At 42.8% G+C, this 17,921-nt stretch overlaps 1 protein-coding gene across 4 annotated transcripts; it reads right to left on the bottom strand.

The window, feature by feature from the left end:
- Positions 1-1,172: 1,172 nt before the first annotated feature.
- Positions 1,173-11,390, bottom strand: TMEM14A (transmembrane protein 14A). Of its 4 annotated transcripts, XM_061622957.1 has the most exons (6): positions 11,152-11,390; positions 7,148-7,246; positions 5,975-6,060; positions 4,303-4,404; positions 3,335-3,422; positions 1,173-1,936 (listed from the first exon to the last, which is right to left on the bottom strand). In XM_061622957.1, the coding sequence occupies exons 2-6, from the start codon at positions 7,174-7,176 to the stop codon at positions 1,897-1,899; spliced, it is 345 nt and encodes a 114-aa protein (XP_061478941.1). In that variant the 5' UTR covers positions 7,177-7,246; positions 11,152-11,390; the 3' UTR covers positions 1,173-1,896. The 4 variants fall into 4 exon arrangements, with proteins under 4 accessions (XP_061478941.1, XP_061478942.1, XP_061478943.1 ...); XM_061622958.1 differs by lacking the exon at positions 7,148-7,246 and having other exon boundaries at positions 11,152-11,387; XM_061622959.1 differs by lacking the exons at positions 7,148-7,246; positions 11,152-11,390 and adding an exon at positions 10,828-11,042.
- Between the last annotated feature and the right edge of the window lie 6,531 nt (positions 11,391-17,921).

The raw sequence follows: 17,921 nt of genomic DNA, 5'->3' as shown, positions 1-17,921 counted from the left end.
CTAGTGGGTGCCAGACTCTACCTGCCACTTTGTTTTACATGTTTGAAACACAAAAGAGACAGAAATCACCTATAGTGAGCCTCTGTTACCTTGTATGAGCCAAGGGGCCACATACACTGACCTTTCCTCATAGGACTTGTTTTCCATACACCTTGTCATCTTTGTTGCATTTTTAAGTAGAGTATTTATTTTCCGTAACTGGGAAAATTATGGTTCTATTAATGCAGCTAAAAATCACACTTGCTGATATTTGACTTTTATATCAAGCATGTAGGGCCCATACTTCAGTGGTAGCAACTTGGAGCACTTCCAGACTGTCACTATTTTCAGGTGGGATGCAATCACATACCAGCAAATTCAGCATGCACAATCAAAGTTGATTTTGCACCAGAAATTGTGACTTGCATCACAAATCTACTTTGCAAACGATCGGACTTTTTGCAATAAGGGAAGCGACAGGAAAATGCATTGGAAAGCCTGAGATATTTGCTTGAGGCAACATTGCCTAACCTTCCTGCAAACAAGTCAGAATGAATGCTCAATAAAATAGCCAATGTTGTCTGATCTCCCACAAACAAATGAGGATGAATGCTCAATAAACAGGTCACCTGGAAGCATCCTTAGTGCGTTGGTAACCACTTTTAATATTGGAAAGCTGCTTGCAGGGAAGATAGATTCAGTTTTACATGTCTGCCACCTTAATTGGCTCTCCCCAAAAGGTGACATATAAATGGCTTTATGAATAATTAACTAAGGACCATGGGATCATAGGCTGATAGGTCATTCCATCAGTGACTACATATATAAATTACCAAATGCCTCCTCATAGATTATTTAGAATTTGAAAACCAAATGTATACATAGCCCTTGGGCTAACTGTGTACATGTAGTAGTTACTGGAAATCACAAGTGAGGAGAGGGTTGTTGCCTTCAGGCCCTGCTTTCAGGCTTCCCATAGGCATCTGGTTGGCCACTGGCCTGATCCAGTAGGGCTGTTCTTAAATTCACCATAAAAATGTCTCAGTGGTGACAATACAACATTTGAAGGACACAGGAGAACAATTGCACCTAGCCTGGCAGTGACACCACAGCAGCTCTTCTGCTGCCGTGTATCTCATCCAAAGCATTTCAAGAAGTTTTTAAATGTTACCAATTATACAAGAGAATGTAGCTTCAATATATTAAACTCCTTTATTTTAGATTTGGCAGTTTGACTTCTGGATTTCAGGAGGAAATAAAGCTTTTCTTTGTTTCAGAACTAAAAAAATGTTTTTAGTGCTATATGGGTCAGATATGTCTCTTACTAATCTGTTAATTAGTGCGCTTCAGTACAATATTAACAAGATCCATATAATATTTTATGTATGCATAAGTTTGTAATGCTCCATGTTATGATCTGCAAAGTTATCATTCGGCACTGAAGATTAATTTAAAAGTATGTACCACTACATGAGTCTGAGTTTCAATGGTCCTGTGACTCCCCTTATTCCTGTTGGAGTACTCTCTACTGTTGGAGCAGGTATCACTGAAAGCTCCTTGTCCCACAAAAAATCAAAATCACAATAATAATTAAAAGGACAAGCCAATCACTTGTCTAAACAAGAACACAGATGTCAACAAAAATCACTTAATAGTGCAATCTTATACATTTCCACTCAGAAATGCATGCCACTGAGTTCAATTGCTCCAAGGGAATAGGATTACAGCTTTAGAAAACATTACTTAAAGAAAACAATGATACAACTTGAAGAGCTCCAAATTAACAAAAAACTAACTTGCGCTGTAGTCATTGACAAAAAATTGCATGATCTTCCTACAAAGACATTCAAAGTACAAAGAAATCTTTGCTTGTTCATGTGGAATTATACTAATGTTGTTTCTTGCTGCTTTGGTTTCTCATACCAGGAGAAGGACAAGCCTCAGAATCATCAGAAGGCTATGTTGAAGGAAGAAAGAAAGAAATTAATAAGTATCCTGCCGGTTAAGATATGAAAAATGCCATATTTCTGTATCTGTGAATGTGTACTCTGTCCTTATCAAAAATAAATAAAACCAAGACAACAAAAGTCTCTGCCAATAAACTCTGAATTCTGTGACCTGCATAAATTATGCAAACATGTATATTTGGTTATCTTGCACGATTTGTTTCTTCAAGTCATAGGCAAAGAAATGCTGGATAAACCATTTCCCACTGGAAAGCCTGGCCAACACCATCCTCTACCCCCTGACTTCCCAGATTTCACCAGGCACTGCTGATGTGTTCTCAAACCCAGCTCCTTAATCTTAAGGACAAGAAACTTGCTTGCTTGTTTTAAAGTCAGGAAACTGAATTCTATACCCAATATAAAATGTTGTACTTCAGTGTGGTTGCAAAATTATAGGACACATACAACGAGGTCTCAAATTCTGGAGGTTGGATCCAGTGTTGCTGAGAGAGTGAGTGAGAGTGTGTGTGTGTAGGCTTACATAGTGCTGCAGTGTAGAAGGATTTTAAATTATTATATATGAATCTGCAATAGCAACTTATATGAATTAAATATCTAAATCCACACACTAAGAGAAGCTCTCCAAATACATGTCACTGAAGAATTGCTTTGAGTCAAAACATGTTTGCCAAGTCATTTGAAATGCACTATATGTTTATCCTTTGCATTTTAAGGCTCTGGACAAGAATATTTCTGTATTCCTATTCCATTGCTGTGTTACCATTCGGAGTGATTAGAAGTATTTTGTTAGCACAGCTAGTATTTAAAATTATTTCATGTAAGAATACTGTATGTGCATAAGAATGTTATGAAGCCATATAAGACAATTTGACTGCTATTGTATATTCTGTTGGCTACTAGCCACAGATTTTGGAGTAATTTTTAATTCTTGCATATATGTTTAAGAAATTCATTATGTCCGAATAGACCTTGACTTTATGTGTTCATTTGTAACTGGTCAGGGATTATATTCTCTATGTTTGGCTTCTTCAAAACTGATTGGTCTGTTGGTGTGGTGTATCCAGGTGTGTCCAATGGAAACACTTTGCTACAGTCTCAGGTAGAAACATGATTGGCCCAAAGCTTTGCTGTGGGTCTGACATCAGCAATGGAGAAGAGAAATGTGTCCAGCCATGGGTAAATACATTTCAAACCACAGCCAGACAAAATGGTCTCGCTAGTTTTGAAACAACCAGTGTGCAAGTAGCCTCAATACACTCGCAAATGGAAGGAACCTTTCTGTTTGTGTAAGGGACAGTATGGATCCAACCTCACTGTGTTGAAGGGATGTTATTCCCAGGTAAGTATATATAGGACTGCAGACAGGTAAAAACAGGAAATATTTTTACCTTAGACCTGCTATGATTCCAGCTGGCATTAGTTTCTTGGTCCTCTTAAACCTCACTCCCATTACAGTTGTCAGAAGAAAAGCTGTAACTGCAAATAAACATACAAGTACTCATTTATTTTATAGATTTTTTATGCTGCCCTTCAATCAGATTTCCAGGGTGGTTTACAATAACTAAACACAGTAACAATAAAAATCACTACAATAAAATATAACACAATAATGACATTACAAATTAGCAATTCAAAGCAAATCTTTAAACTGCTTTAAAGCTTAACATTTAAAAAACTTGAGGCTGAAAAAAATAACAATATAGATACAGCAGGGCCCCACTCATACGGCGGGTTATGCTGAAAAGCGGAACTCATTGAATAGAATGGTGTGTGACGCCCGAAAACTGCCGTAAAAGTGGAACAAGCGCCGTATGAGGGGGCTTTAGTCTAATTGTGTCTAACTGAGAACGCTGCATTAGCAAAACACCGTAAAGTGGGGCCCTACTGTACAAGGAATGCCCACTTGGAGAGGGAGATGCATACGGGAAGGACTGCCTCAGAAAAAAGCCTGGTTCACCTTAAAAGGCAGTGACAGCCAAAGGAAACAACATGCACCTCTTAAGGTTTTTTCTCCATAAATCATTTTTTAAAATTGTACAACTTGTTTGGCAGCAAAATGCACCTTATGACATTTCACTAATGAAGCACATGCTGGGACTTACTCCCAGGTAAGTGTGTGTTGGATTGCAGCCTTAAAAGATGAAGAGGTGCCCACTGGCTTCCCATAGGCATCTGGCTGGCCAATGTGAGAACAGGATGCTAGACTAGATAGGCCATTGGTCTGATCCAGCAGGCTCTGGTGTTCTTATTTTCAGTTTATGATAATTTGTTTTAGGACAATTACACTCAAAGTACATTTCAATTTCCATTTCATTCAATATGCAGTGCATTTTCTTCTGTAAAGTGAGATACTTACACAATGATATCTTTACATCTCTGGGATCATGAGTTACGCAATATGCTCCATAACCAGCCATCAAGCCAAAGAAGAGGCCAGCAATCAGAGAGATTTTACTGCCTGTAACAATGACAACGTATATATTAAACTTGGGGGGGGGAGAAAATGTGCTAGAAAATTAAAAAGAAAAAAATTAGTCTTATGATGTCTTTTAAAAATACATCACTTTTGGAACTTGTAACATTTATTTAAAATGTATGTAACACTTTGATAACTCCTAACATTTTTTTAAAAATAGGACAACACAAATGTAAAAAAAAATTATCTGACACATGGAATCTTATGTTCCTTACCCCATTCTATGCATGAGAAAAAGTTAGCCCAGAAGCAAATGTGTCTTTTCTATCAATTCATGCTGAGGAATAGGCGTCGGCTGATGCTGACCAGAATCCAAAGAGTTCCACTGGACAACCATAAGGGCTCTTGAGGATTTCTGTTGTGAATGCAGTTCTCCTCCCCACCTCGCCCAAACCCCATCTATTTTATTAGCCATTAGTCTGACACAGCCTTTCAGGGGTTAAATGTAAAAGGCTACAGTGCTAGGTAGGGGACAGAAGCTTTAGACTACATGCAGTAGCTCCTGTGCTCTTGGATCCTGCCCTTTGACTTTTTTCAGTTAATCTGTTATGATAATGATCTGTTGCTAAGTTCACACAGGTGGATCAACAGTGCAAGTGATCCCTAAATAATTGCCTAGCATTTGTAGAAACAACACATTCAGTTCCTAGGAATCTTCAAGATGTTTGTTTGGACAAGTGGATAACTGCATTACTTACAGTGAAAAACTCTTTCTACTGAATATACTGTAGGATACAATCTATCCGAAGAAGTGCAGTGCATCCTGTACAGTGCAGTGATAAGACAGACAACAAACAACTGGGTTTCAAAATGCTCTTGAGAATATCATCTAATTTGTTGGGATGAAGAAATTCCCTCAGTTCTATTATATTTTTTGGGATTCTGATACTCTTGATTTCACTCTGGTTGAATTCTGGTAGGACTTATGCATTTCAGAATGTCGAAATCAATTTTGTGCACCATTTGTGTGTGTGAGAAAAGAAATACACAAAAAATGCAAACATTTCCACTTTTAAGAAGTATTGTTTAAAAATACTTTTTAAAATGCAGAATTGCACAAATTAAAAAAAGATGAAACAGAATTCATTTTTTAATTTAGTGTCTTTTTATTGTAGAAACAGAAAAGCAAGCAGGAATCCTCTGTCACCTGACTTGTAAAAATTCCAAAAACATATCTTTGAAACAATAGTTTCAAGTCATTACCAGGAAACATATCTGGTACAGCAGAACCTCAAAATCTGATTTGAAATCTGGCAGAGGTACATTTTGTAAGCATCCCAACTAATTGGATCTGTGGGTTTACCTGAAGAGTAAATCAAGATGTATTAAATGACTAGCTTCAATGCACAATAATCACTCTGGTAAAAAAAGGACAAAAGGGGAACTTTGTATCACAATGGCACTGAAGGAAGTTGCCCCCTCTATTTTAAAAAAGAAGGTAAAGTGTTGCACATGACTTTAACTACACCAAGCAACAGCATTGAGTCATGACCCAAGAAACAGTGGAAAACTATTATCTAATTTTTCTGCATTCTACCATTCCAATGTTTACCTTTGCGGATATATCCTACAGCACCTCCAAGAGCCACAATCGCAGCATATCCAAAGCCAAGCCAGTCCACGCTCATAATGAAAAATCTTGAGGGGAAAACAAGTTACCAATGTGAACACAGAAAAACTCAGAGAAAAGGGAGAAGGAAAAAAAGGCTAGGAAATGTTTTTGTGAACACACAGCAATTAAAACTGATGAGAAACGGGTCAGTGGGGCTGGAAATGGTGGCCAGCTCTGTGCCTTGTGTTAGCACCACAACAACCAAAATGCACCCATGATAAATTCTGCCGTTGAAAGGTTAGAATAATTCTCCTCCTGCCTCTCATTCATGCAGCTTAAGAAGTCAGTTTCCATATTATGGCTATCACACTGAGACTGAGTGTAGACACACTTACTTTTCTGCCAGTTCCAGGGCATCTCCACACCTCTTTTCTGAAAATGGGGGCACATGATGCTAGTCAAACCCTGCCCATTTTTACTGTATAAGCTGGTGGGAGCAGCTTGAGTGCACTTTTTAAAAATTCAGGTTCAAACAGATTTTGCAACTGATCGGCAGATTAACCCATTGCTCCTCCAGGTGCGGCCAATGGAAAGGCTTTGCTGAAGGCAACTAGTGTGCTCACAGCCTTAGTGTGTTTCAGCATGGTGTAGATCAGGGATGGGAAGCCATGGCTCTTCAGATCGGGGTGCAGTCGTCCAGCGTCTCAGGGGGTCTTAGACCCCTTGCTTTTTGGAAGCAGCGTCTCAGCAGGGTCCCAGTATCTCCAGTATTCTATGAGCCAATTAGCATGAAAGGGGAGTGTGTTGGCCACTGAGGAGTCTTCTAATATACTTCCTTTTCCTGCTGATTGGAGCTAATCAGAATGGAAGGTGAGTCGCCACTGAAAAGACTCTTCTCAGTAGCTAACCCTCTCCTGTTTCATGCTTATTGGCTCCAAGGGGTGTCTGTTGTGGGAGAAGGCATTAGAAGGATCTCATTCTAAACCACACAGCAAAAACAGTCATGGTTGTGACTAATATGAATGGACCCTGCACTTCTGAATTTGCCACTATACTACTGCTTCAGATTGTTGTAAGTGGAGCAAGAGCAACTCCTGTTTCGTTCTTTTGTTTATGTTCCAGAAGGGAGATAGGGTTAGGGTCCTCCAGATGGCTAGGCTTGACTACCTTTACCTGTGATGCTCTGACTTTCCTTCTGTCATTAGACTGATATGCTTAGGGAAGCTTATCTGTCCCTCCTCCTTCCGCCCTTTCCCTTCTTCTCTTCTTCAACTGTCCGAGAGAGAGAGAGAGAGAGAGAGAGAGAGAGAGAGAGAGAGAGAGAGAGAGAGAGAGAGAGAGAGAGAAACCTTTGTCTCTGCTCTCTCCCTCCTAAGACATGAGGGCAACTCCCAAACTTGGGTGTTGCATCTCCAACTTAGTTAATTAGAACTAGGTATGGCTTTCCTATCTACTATGTATTTCTATAAATAAAGTAGCTTTTCTTATTTTACTAAGTCTTAAGTCTCAGTGATCCTAATGTAATCCTAAAAGCCTGCCACTTAGGTAAACGCACACACTGGCACATACACATCTCAGACCGTTGATCTCTGCTAATATCTATACAAATTTACATAACACAGATGTTGCTGGACTACAACTCCCATAATCCCCGTTTACTGGCCAGGCTAGCTGGGGCTGATGGGAGTTGGGAGTCCAACAACATCTGGAGGCCATAGGTTCCCCATCCTGGGTGCAGCTGATGCAATCTGCATGGCCAGCCACTGCACTCAAAACTGCTCACCATGATAACAGCAGTCTCCATGTGGCAGCTATAAGACACAAACCTTAGTTCTTCCACCATCCTAGAGATCCCCATCTTTCTATCTGTTCCATCTCACCCCCTTACACTCTTGTACTTGCATACCTGATTCCATCTCCCACAGATTCCCATATCCCCCTCCCCAAACCCTGGCTGTTTTTAATATAGTATCAGCGCAGACAGAGGTTTCAGACAATCCTTCATTGTGAATGACTCCCCATCCAAGGAGATGCATGTATGCTAAAAGCTGAATTGAGTGAAAGGTGACAGGCACACACAAATGTCTCAAGATGCAATGAGAGCACCTGGAAATCAATACCCCCCCCCGAATGCAGCACTTAGTTGAAGTGGTTGCAAAACACCCTAACTTATTCTAGCATTTTCATATAAAGTGTGGAATATGTTTTCATATATTTTGTCCTTTATGGCCAACATCCAAAGAACCACAAGCTCGCTTCAAATCTACTTACGCTTTAGTACTTTTTAGGCTACCTCCTTCTAAGAGCATCTCCTATAAAAGTTGGAAGAAACAGTCTGCAGCTGGAAGAACAGCATGATCAAGTTCTTTGTGTGCACAGGGCTTTTTTTTTTTTTGAGGGGGTGTAAAATCCAGCGTATTTCTGTGTGTGATATCCCTTTTGAAATCTGAGGTGTTTTAATTGGCTTTCTTCAGGCATACTACATACTCCTTGTCAACTTCTTTCCTATTCTCACTATGAAGTGTCATCTCAAAAGAGACACTCCTATCAACTTTCTCCCAGATACTGTTTTTTCCACTATCATGGTGCCAGATGAGCCTTGATTCCAAAATGTTCTCCAGCATTGGCCCCACTCATCCCTGGAGACTTCGCAGTTCTTCCAGTCTAGCAAGCCCCGTGCATTGACCAGGGAACATGTTTCAAACGTCTACCTTGGAGGCTCTGGATTTCAACCTTCTACCTAGCAATTTAAATTTGACTTCTGAGTCCTTTTGACTCTGCTTCCCAAAGTTAAACACTCTTGAGTGCAGACCCCTGTCTCCCTCTTCCCCACTGTCTGAATGGGGGCATCTGATAAGAACATAAGAAGAGCCTGCTGGATCAGGCCAGTGGCCCATCCAGTCCAGCATCTCGTTCTCACAGTGGCCAACCAGGTGCCTGGGGGAAGCCCGCAAGCAGGACCCGAGTGCAAGAGCACTCTCCCCTCCTGAGGCTTCCGGCAACTGGTTTTCAGAAGCATGCTGCCTCTGACTAGGCTGGCAGAGCACAGCCATCATGGCTAGTAGCCATTGATAGCCCTGTCCTCCATGAAAATCTAGATCAGGACCCTTGTGTGGAGGGAAAGAGATTTTTAAATCTCTCTCCCCACTGTATCCTGCTATGGTCCAAATCTGGATTGGGAGCCCTGCACTTACAATTAGCATAATGGGCAAGGGGAACTACAACTGAAGCTCAGTAATGAGCTACCTAGCAATTTAAATTTGACTTCTGAGACTTTTTGACTTCTCTGCCCAGGTCTCAACTACTTTTGTTATTTACTTTGTAACTTGCCCTTGAGTGCCCCTCGCCAAATTGCCAGAATGGGGTGGGGGCGGGGTTTGACCAGACACCTAGTGTGGAGGGCAAGGAATCTTTAACTCTCCCACCCCCAAGTCTTGACTGAGAGCCCCATATCTGCCATTAACCTCGGGGGGAAACCTACAACTGCAGCCCTGCAACGAGCAGGGAGCTGAACTGCCACTCTGCTCTGACCAGTCCCTGGTGGCTGCCATATTTTATTTCCCTCAGCATTATTTCCTACATGTGCTGATCATGTCAGTGAGCTCCCAGTCTGATACAGCAGCCTTCTTCAACCTTAGGTCACCAGATGCAGTTCGACTACAACTCCCATAATCCCCAGCCAGTTCAGCCAACAGTCACGAACAATGGGAGTTGTAGTCCAGCATCTTCTAGGGGCAGAAGCTGGAGGAAAGTGTTTTACAGCAATAGCACTGAAACAACATAAGTCCACTCAGGGTATGTGCATTGGGGGGGGGGGCTGGCTGGCTGCACCATTGCCAGGACCATGCCATCAGGTGGTCCAAGTGATGCCTGAAAGCTGAAGAGGCCCAAGCAAGATGTCAGTCCTGGTAGGCCGTTGAGCAGGTGTCCCACTATTCTGAGCGCTGAGACATGTGGCAAGGAAGTCACCAGCAGATTGCAGTCTGCAGAAGAAAACTCCCTACTCCAGCCGTCTCTTGTGCCTTTTGGAGTTATTTACAAAGCGCAAATAAGTCAACACTTTTGATGATTGCTTCTCCTGCTATGAGGCCCATCCTTGGCATGAGAGAAGTCCCACCAACATGAGGAGTGTCCCCTTTCCACTATTATTCTACTTTAAACAGTTAACTTATGGCTTCCCCCAAACAATCCTGGGAAGTGCAGCTTGTTAAGGATAACGAGAGTTGTTAGGGGACTCCTATTCTCTTCAGAGCTGCAATTGTCAGGATGGTTTAACAGTCAGTCCCTCTTTCCACAGAACTCTGACAATTGAACCGCAGTTTCCTAACAACTTTCAGCACCCTTCACAAATTATACTTCCCACGATTCTTTGGGGGAAGCCATGATTGTTTAAACTGCAATTGTGGAATAAATGTATGGTGTGAATGACAGCTCAAGTCCCTTGTTCTCTACAGAAAGGGTTAACCTGAAGATTTGGGCTAGATACCTCCTTTTCTCCACCTTCAGCACTCACACACTTGTCTCCCAAGTCAGGATGGCTTTGCACAGAAGCAGAAAGACAAAGCACACATGTGACACTTGTTGCAAAACGTGACCTGCTTCCTGCCAGCCTCTGCAAATCTTTGGAACGTGTTATAAAAGTTTCACTTCCCATGGGTGCAAACATGGGACGGCAAGCCTGCAATTTTTACCACCACCACGCCCCCCTCCAGCTTCTAGGCACTGCTTTTATACAAAAACCTCTACAAGTTACTCTTCGCTTTTTGCATGCCCTCGGGGAAAAAGCATCCCCGTCGCGTGTTACAATGATAACACTCAAACGGCGGCGCCCAGGAACAGCTGAGAACCCGAACCTCGCAGCTACTTCCAACAACCAGCCGCTCGGCGGGCTCTGCCGGCTTGCCACTAGAAGAGACCCGTCTGCGCAGTAGGAAGTGACGGCCCTCTCCCTCTCCTAGACACGTCAATCGCAGCACGGCGAGCTACTATAGGCCGGACGCGCTGCTGCCCGAGAAAGCGCTGCCCTCTCTCAGTCCTGCGTTCATCTCCCGTCTGTAAGCACTGTGGCCTGCTAAGGCCGGCCGGCCAACTAATTAACCTTCTCCCACCCGGGAGGGGGTGTTTAGAAGCCTCTGCCCCGCCTGCCCTCCTTGCCCCCTCTCCCAGTCCCCACATACCTGACTTTGCAGTGCGTGCGTGGGGCGGTACCTCGCGCGTTTCGGGATCCTCCTCCGCCGCCGCAGCCTCAGTCCCAGCCTCTGAGCTTTTCCACACACTCTCGCGCGCCTCCTGCTGTCCAGAGTAGGAGAAGCACTGCGCTTTCTTGAGGGGTGGTGGGGCGCGGGATGCGCGCCTTTTCATTTCAGAAAAGAAACCCAGCGGCGGACCTTTGAGTTGGGCGGGCGGGCGCGTCATTTTGTCTACCTGCCTGCCCACGGTATTTATTTTCTTGCCTAGCTTTCCGCCTTTGCTTGGGCCGAAATGTTACCGAAAAGGCAGCACTGCCACCTGCTGGGTAAAGGAAGCTAATGCCAATTCAACAAACCTATACTTGGGTGTGGTTTTGCCTGATAAAAGGCAGAAGATCTGGAAAATCTGACGCTCTGAGGGCTAGAGATGCCTGCACGTACTACAGTGGGGCTGCCCGCTCGCCCGCCGATCTTTTGCAAGTGCCACGTGTGGCACCAGCACACTCAGGTAAACGCCAGAGCTCCAGCAGGGCTCACTGTCGCTGCTGCCACTCATGTGGCTTAGCTTGGTGGCAGTGGGAACTAGTGTTGTGTCTATTTCAGGAACAGGGTGGTGTGTGGAAAATCACTGACACACACTCCTATCCGAATTATGCAGCTCTACTCCGGACATACATGTGTTGGGCAGAGTGGATGTAATTCAGATGGTGTTGTAAATTACAGTTACAATTACATGGCCCAAAAAAGTAGTAATTACCATTACAATTGCTCTGAAAGTAACTGATTACTTTTTCTCAAAAGTAATCACTACAATTACATGTCAGCTACTTAAAAAACAACAACACCTACAAGGTGCTGGCTTTGGCTGCTGCACATCTAAGTAGCCTAAAACAACATTAAAAATAAACACACACATACAGATGTAGAAGAATAATTCGTTTTATCCATAAGATAGCAATGGTGGTCTCTGCTGGTAAGGAAGGTGGGGAAGGAGGCAGAGGTCACTACTCAGATCTTTGCACATCAAACCAAGTGCAACCCCCCCCCACCAGCCAGCAAGCATAATCTCTCTCACTTAACCACCTCCTGGACTCCAACTAAGGGACACTCACCCAAGCAAACATTTTCCCCTGAGATGCAAAAAAAGTTAAAATATTGCAAATACAGCACAGTAGCCAGAGAGGGTGGTGGAGGCCACTTTGTGTGCCAAATGCAAACACACACAAACATTATCTTTCACCTCCACAGTTCTTTATCTCCATTCTGCTACTGCCTCCTTCTCCTCCTCTATCCATGTTCTTGTCCTCCGGCTCCTTTTTTCCTCCACTCCATTCTTCACCACCACCATCCATTTTTTTAAACAATTTTTTTCTCCACTCCACCCCGTCTCACTCTCCCCCTCCTTTCTCATCGCCTCCTACTCACCCACAGAGCATGAGGGAAGAGCGACGCTGCACAGAAGCCCAGTTTGAGGCACATGATTTTCATCCACAGGTCAGAGGAGCAGAAGACTTCCCCTGCTTCCCCCCCAAGTAATGCCCAAAAGTAATGGTGGAAACATTACAATTACTCGACAAAAGTAATAAAATTACTCCTAGTTCTATTACAATCAAAAGGGAAAGGAATTACCCACTCGTTCCTCAAAAAAGTAATGAATTACAAGTAATTTGTTAAAAGTACTTCCAAGCTGTGCTCAGTCATTAAGCTCACCTTGGGCCAGTCACTGTCTCTCAGCCTAACCTACCTCACAGGGTTGTTGTGAGAATAAAAGGGGGGGAGAAGCCATCTATGCCTCCTTGAGGTCTTTGGAGGAAAGGTGGGATATAAATGTCACAGAATCAGAATAGTAGAATTGGAAGGGGCCTATAAGGCCATTGAGTCCAACCCCCTGCTCAATGCAGGAATCCCAACTTAAAGCATACCTGACAGATGGCTGACCAGCTGTCTCTTGAATGCCACAAGTGTTGGAGAGCCCACTACCTTCCTAGGTAATTTGTCCCATTGTTGTACTGCTCTAACAGAAAGGTTTTCCTGATGTTCAGCTGAAATCTGACTTCCTGTAACTTGAGCCCATTATTCCATGTCCTTCACTCTGGGATGATCAAGAAGAGATCCTGGCCCTCTTCTGTGTGACAACCTTTCAAGTACTTGAGTAGTACTGTAATGTCTCCCCTCAGTCTTCTCTTCTCAAGGCTAAACATGGCCAGTTCTTTCAGTGTCTCATCAAAGGGCTTTGTTTCCAGTCCCCTGATCATCCTCGTTGCCTTCCTCTGAACCTGTTCCAGTTTGTCTGCATCCTTCTTAAAGTGCAGTATCTAGAACTTGATGTAGTACTCAAGATGAGACTTAACCAGTGCTGAATAGAGGGGAACTAGAACTTCATGTGATTTGGAAACTATGCTTCTGTTAATGCACCTGACTTTTTTGCAGCCAGATTGCACTGTTGGCTCATATTCAGCTTGTGATCAACAACAATTCCAAGACCCTTCTCGCTTGTAATATTGATGAGCCAAGTATCCTCCATCTTATAACTGTGCATTTGATTTCTTTTTCCTAGGTGTAGAACTTTGCACTTACCGCTGTTAAATTTCATTCTGTTATTTTCAGCCCAATGCTCCAGCCTATCAAGATCGCTTGAAGTTTTTTCCTGTTTTCCAGGGCATTAGCTAGTCCTCCCAATTTTGTGTCATCTGCAAATTTCTGTAGCCAGCTGTGGATCCACCTGATGGTTGTTCCAGCCCACATTTAGCAAGCTTGTTAATCAGAATATCCTGGGGTACTTTGTCAAAAACTTTACTGAAGTCAAGATATATTATGTCCACAGCATTCCCACAGTCTTCCAGGGAGGTTACCCAATCAAAAAATGAGGTAAGATTAGTCTGGCAGGATTTGTTCTTGCCAAATCCTTGTTGGCTTTTAGTAATCACTGCATTGTTTTCAAGGTGCTTACAGACTGACCACTTTATAATCTGGTCCAGGATTTTCCCAGGGATTGATGCCAGACTGACTAGTCTGTAGATCCCAGGTTCCTCCTTTTTGAAGACGGACAATATTAGCTCTCCTCCAGTCATCTGGCACTTTACCCATCCTCCATGATTTCACAAAGATAATAGACAGCGGTTCTGAGAGTTGTTCTGCCAGTTCCTGTGTTACTCTAGGATGGAGTTCATTGGGCCCTGGAGATTTGAACTCACTGAAAGTGATTAGCTATTCCTTGACCATTTGTCTGATAATCTCAAGATGCAATCCTGCCCCTTCAACTTGTACTTCATATTTGCCAGGGGGGGGGTCATAGACCCTCATCTGGGAGAAGACTGAGCCAAAGTAGGAATTGAGCACTTCTGTCTTTACTTTGCCATCTGTGATAAATAAATAAATAATGTCCAGACTCTGAAAGGCGGCCTGTAACTTCCTTTGCAATTAAACACACTGTAAGAAGGCAGCAGTACTGTTTGAATTTTCTTTTCTCTAATTTTTTTTTTAAATGGCAGTTATGGATATACTCATGAATTGGTCAAAATAGATTCCCAAAGATAAGCAAGTTTCTCCTTCAGTCTCGGCCCCACTGGTTAATGTTTGCTTTCTCTGATTAATCAGTTGATTAAGGCTTGTGAATAAACATGTGCTGAGTCAGACTGCATATCAGTGAAAGCTTGCACCCCTGTTAGTATTTCCCCTCTGGAGTCTGGACCATAAAGCACGTGGCCTGTTTGCAGGCCTTCAGTGTGAACGGTTTAAAATAACAAGACTAGCCGATAAATCTTTCTTCAAAAGAAAAGCAGCAGCAGCATCATTTTGCTTCTGCTTAGCCGTCTATTTTAAATTATATTTCCCATTTCTTTGTCTTTTTTCCCTGCACAAAATAACTCTAAATGGATGGAAGAATCCATAAAAAATGTGCCATTTTTGAAAAACTTTACCTTTGGGAGAGGATGCATGGGAGAAAACAGCGTTTTGAGTAGGTAAAAGAATGAACAATATTAACTTGGCCATCAGCTCTCTTCTTTTTCTTCCTTGCTTTTCTGTTTATCTGTGATTGGCTGTAGACACAGCCTTTTCCATGAGATGCACAAAGCACTTCTAAATTGTTTCTACCTTTGCTAAATGGATACCGAAACCTAAGCGGTGTCTAGATTTCTAAATGGATACTGAAATCCACTGAAGAAAGGAAGTCTAGAGATTGTATTATATCTGGGGGAAAATGGGGGATGCTTAAGGGCAGGATTTCCCCAAAATATAAATACAACATAACCTTCTGGGGGGCCACATGCCAGTGGTGGGTAGAGCAGGGGCAAAAGTGGGCAAATGCACATTTCATGTTAGTAAGCCAGTTTCTATACACACGCTCCCTTCTCTTATCCTCCACCCAGGCAACCAAGAGGTATTATCAGAGTTCAAGGACAGATTCCAACCAGACAAAAAGACTCAAGATGTGAAGGAGGAGTGTGACTGAGGAGGGTGTGTGGCCGAGGGCCAGATAGAGCAGCCTGGAGGGCTGCATTTGGCCTCCAGGCCTGTGTTCCCCACCCTTGAATTAGTGCCTTAGCTCACAAGGGATTTCTGGCAGATTGTGATGAATGTACTACTACAAAATCAGTAGCCATTTTCACTACCTTGGTCTTGCACAAGAATCAAGAACAGTTGAATATTACCAAATTACCAAATAGGATCAGGTGTTTATTATATATGACCATAAAGTTGGCCAAGGACTTTGACTCGTGGATTAATTCAGGCAACCACTGCATTCCCCCATCAGACTTCAGATTGTTTTATCTTCTTTGGGGAGGGATCTGCCCAAACCGGTCAGTGCCTAGTTTATGTAGGTATTCTAGGAGTGGTGAATGCAAATAATGCTATAAGGCTCTGCAGGTTGGAGGTGCAGCAGGGTTTATTCTAACTTGCAGCTAGACACATTTTATGGAGTTGAAATAAGTTTTTGTGCAGTTGAGCATATGGGATTTAATAAGAAGCTAAGTAATTTCTTAAAAAAGAAATAGATAAGATAAAAAGAAATAGTAAAAAATGAGGTGCCGGTACTCATATCTTGATAAAAAATACTATGGCTGCGAGCACAAAATGGCTGGCATGAGCAGCAAAAAAGAGGTGGAGGTACTGGTGAGTACTGTCACTAAAAGCCCTGCTAACAGTATGTTATGGGACTAATTATTTGATTAGTTTGAGCAGTAGTTTGAGGGGTGGGTAGTGTGCTGGCTGCTTGTGCAGTAGGAAAAAGAGCTTAGAATAAACCCTGGGGTGCAAGACTGATTTCAGAAGGTGGCATCAGTTGGCTGTACGTTAGCTGGAGGCCTCAGCTGGGTGGCTCTTGTGTCCAGGAATTAGCCATGTTACTTGTTCTGGACAAAATTGGAATATCTCTGGAGGGGCAGGTGTGTAGTTTGGAGATACTTCTTGTTCCATCACAATTGCTAGAGGCATAAGAGACTGCAGTAGCCAGGAATACCTTCCACTAGATTTGGCTAGTACCCCAGCTTTGGCCGGACAGGGATATTTTGGCTGCTACAATCCATGTATTGGTAGCCTAAAGACTGGATGCTGTCATTTCCTGCCCTTAAAATTGGTCCAGAAGCTGCAGCTTGTGCAGAAGGCAGCAGTTAGGTTGCTACTGTGAACATGTGACACTATTATTAAAAGAACTGCATTCACTGCCAGTTGGCTGTTGACTTTTTGTTGTTGACTTGTAAGGCCCAAATCAACTTGGGGGCTGGTTATCTGAAAGGACGCTGCCTTCCTCTTAGACCTGCCCAGTTGCTGAGATCTTCTGATGAAGTCCTTCTGGTTCCGCCACAGCCTGTGGGTGCCCCATCTGGTGACAACTTAGGGGAAAGCTTTTTCCATTGTGGTGTCCGCCTTGTGGAACCAGCTGCCCCTGAAATAAGGCAAGTGCAAGCACTGATGAGTTTTTGAAACTAGCTAAATACATATTTCTTCACATTTGCTGGTCAATGATACCAAGCTTTTAGTTAAATGGTCTGGTTTCTGTATAATGCTGTTGCACTAATTGTATTCTTGTATTTTGATGTATTGCTTCAATTGTTTGTAGGTATGGATGTATTTATTTCATAGCAGTTATAAACTGCGTTTTACCAAAAGGAGTTGTTATATTGTTGACAACAATATATGTTTGGCTTGTAGGATGCTGGAGGCATAAAGACCCTGCAACTAAAATAGTAAGGAGTCTAAAACCTCCTGAGACCCTGATTGACTACACCCTTCCACTGCCATGGAATTTTAATGAATGGTGGTATGGAAGTGCTGTTAGTAAAATAAAAATAATCTGTAGTGCAATTACACTTGGAATATTGTGTACAGTTCTGGTTGCTGCATCTCAAAAAGGATACGGTAGAGCTGGAAAAGGTGGAGAAAAAGGCCACAGTGACCAAAATTATTAGTGGGATGGACTAACTCCCCTCTGAGGAAAGATTTTGTTATTTCAAGCTACTTGGTTTAGAAAATAGGTAAGGGTGTATAAAGCTGCACATAGGGTGGAGAAAGTGGTAAAGAGAAGTTTTTCTCCCTCTCTCATAATACTAGCACCTGGAATCATCCAATGAAGCTGAAGGGTGGGAGATTCAGAACAGGCAGAAGGAAGTACTTCTTCGTATAGCCCATTATTAAACTAAGGAATTCGGTACCACAACACCCCCCAATGTAGATGGGACTAGATAAGTTAATGGCTACTAAATCCTACTGCACCTCCAACCTGCAGAGCCTTATGGGAGCCTCCTGCTGAATACCAG

Source organism: Rhineura floridana, chromosome 4 (assembly GCF_030035675.1).
Source record: "Rhineura floridana isolate rRhiFlo1 chromosome 4, rRhiFlo1.hap2, whole genome shotgun sequence".
Classification (NCBI taxonomy): domain Eukaryota; kingdom Metazoa; phylum Chordata; class Lepidosauria; order Squamata; family Rhineuridae; genus Rhineura; species Rhineura floridana.
Note: the sequence above shows the minus strand (reverse complement) of the source record. Positions and strands in the feature narration are given on the sequence as shown.

Excerpts from the sequence above, each read along its gene's own strand:
- TMEM14A (XM_061622957.1), bottom strand. The coding sequence starts at position 7,176 with ATGACAGAAGGAAAGTCAGAGCATCACAG. Across the intron at positions 6,061-7,147 it reads GGAAAGTCAGAGCATCACAG|ATTTTTCATTATGAGCGTGG; the intron begins GTAAAGGTAGTC and ends TTTCCCCTCAAG. Across the intron at positions 4,405-5,974 it reads TGTAGGATATATCCGCAAAG|GCAGTAAAATCTCTCTGATT; the intron begins GTAAACATTGGA and ends TCATTGTTACAG.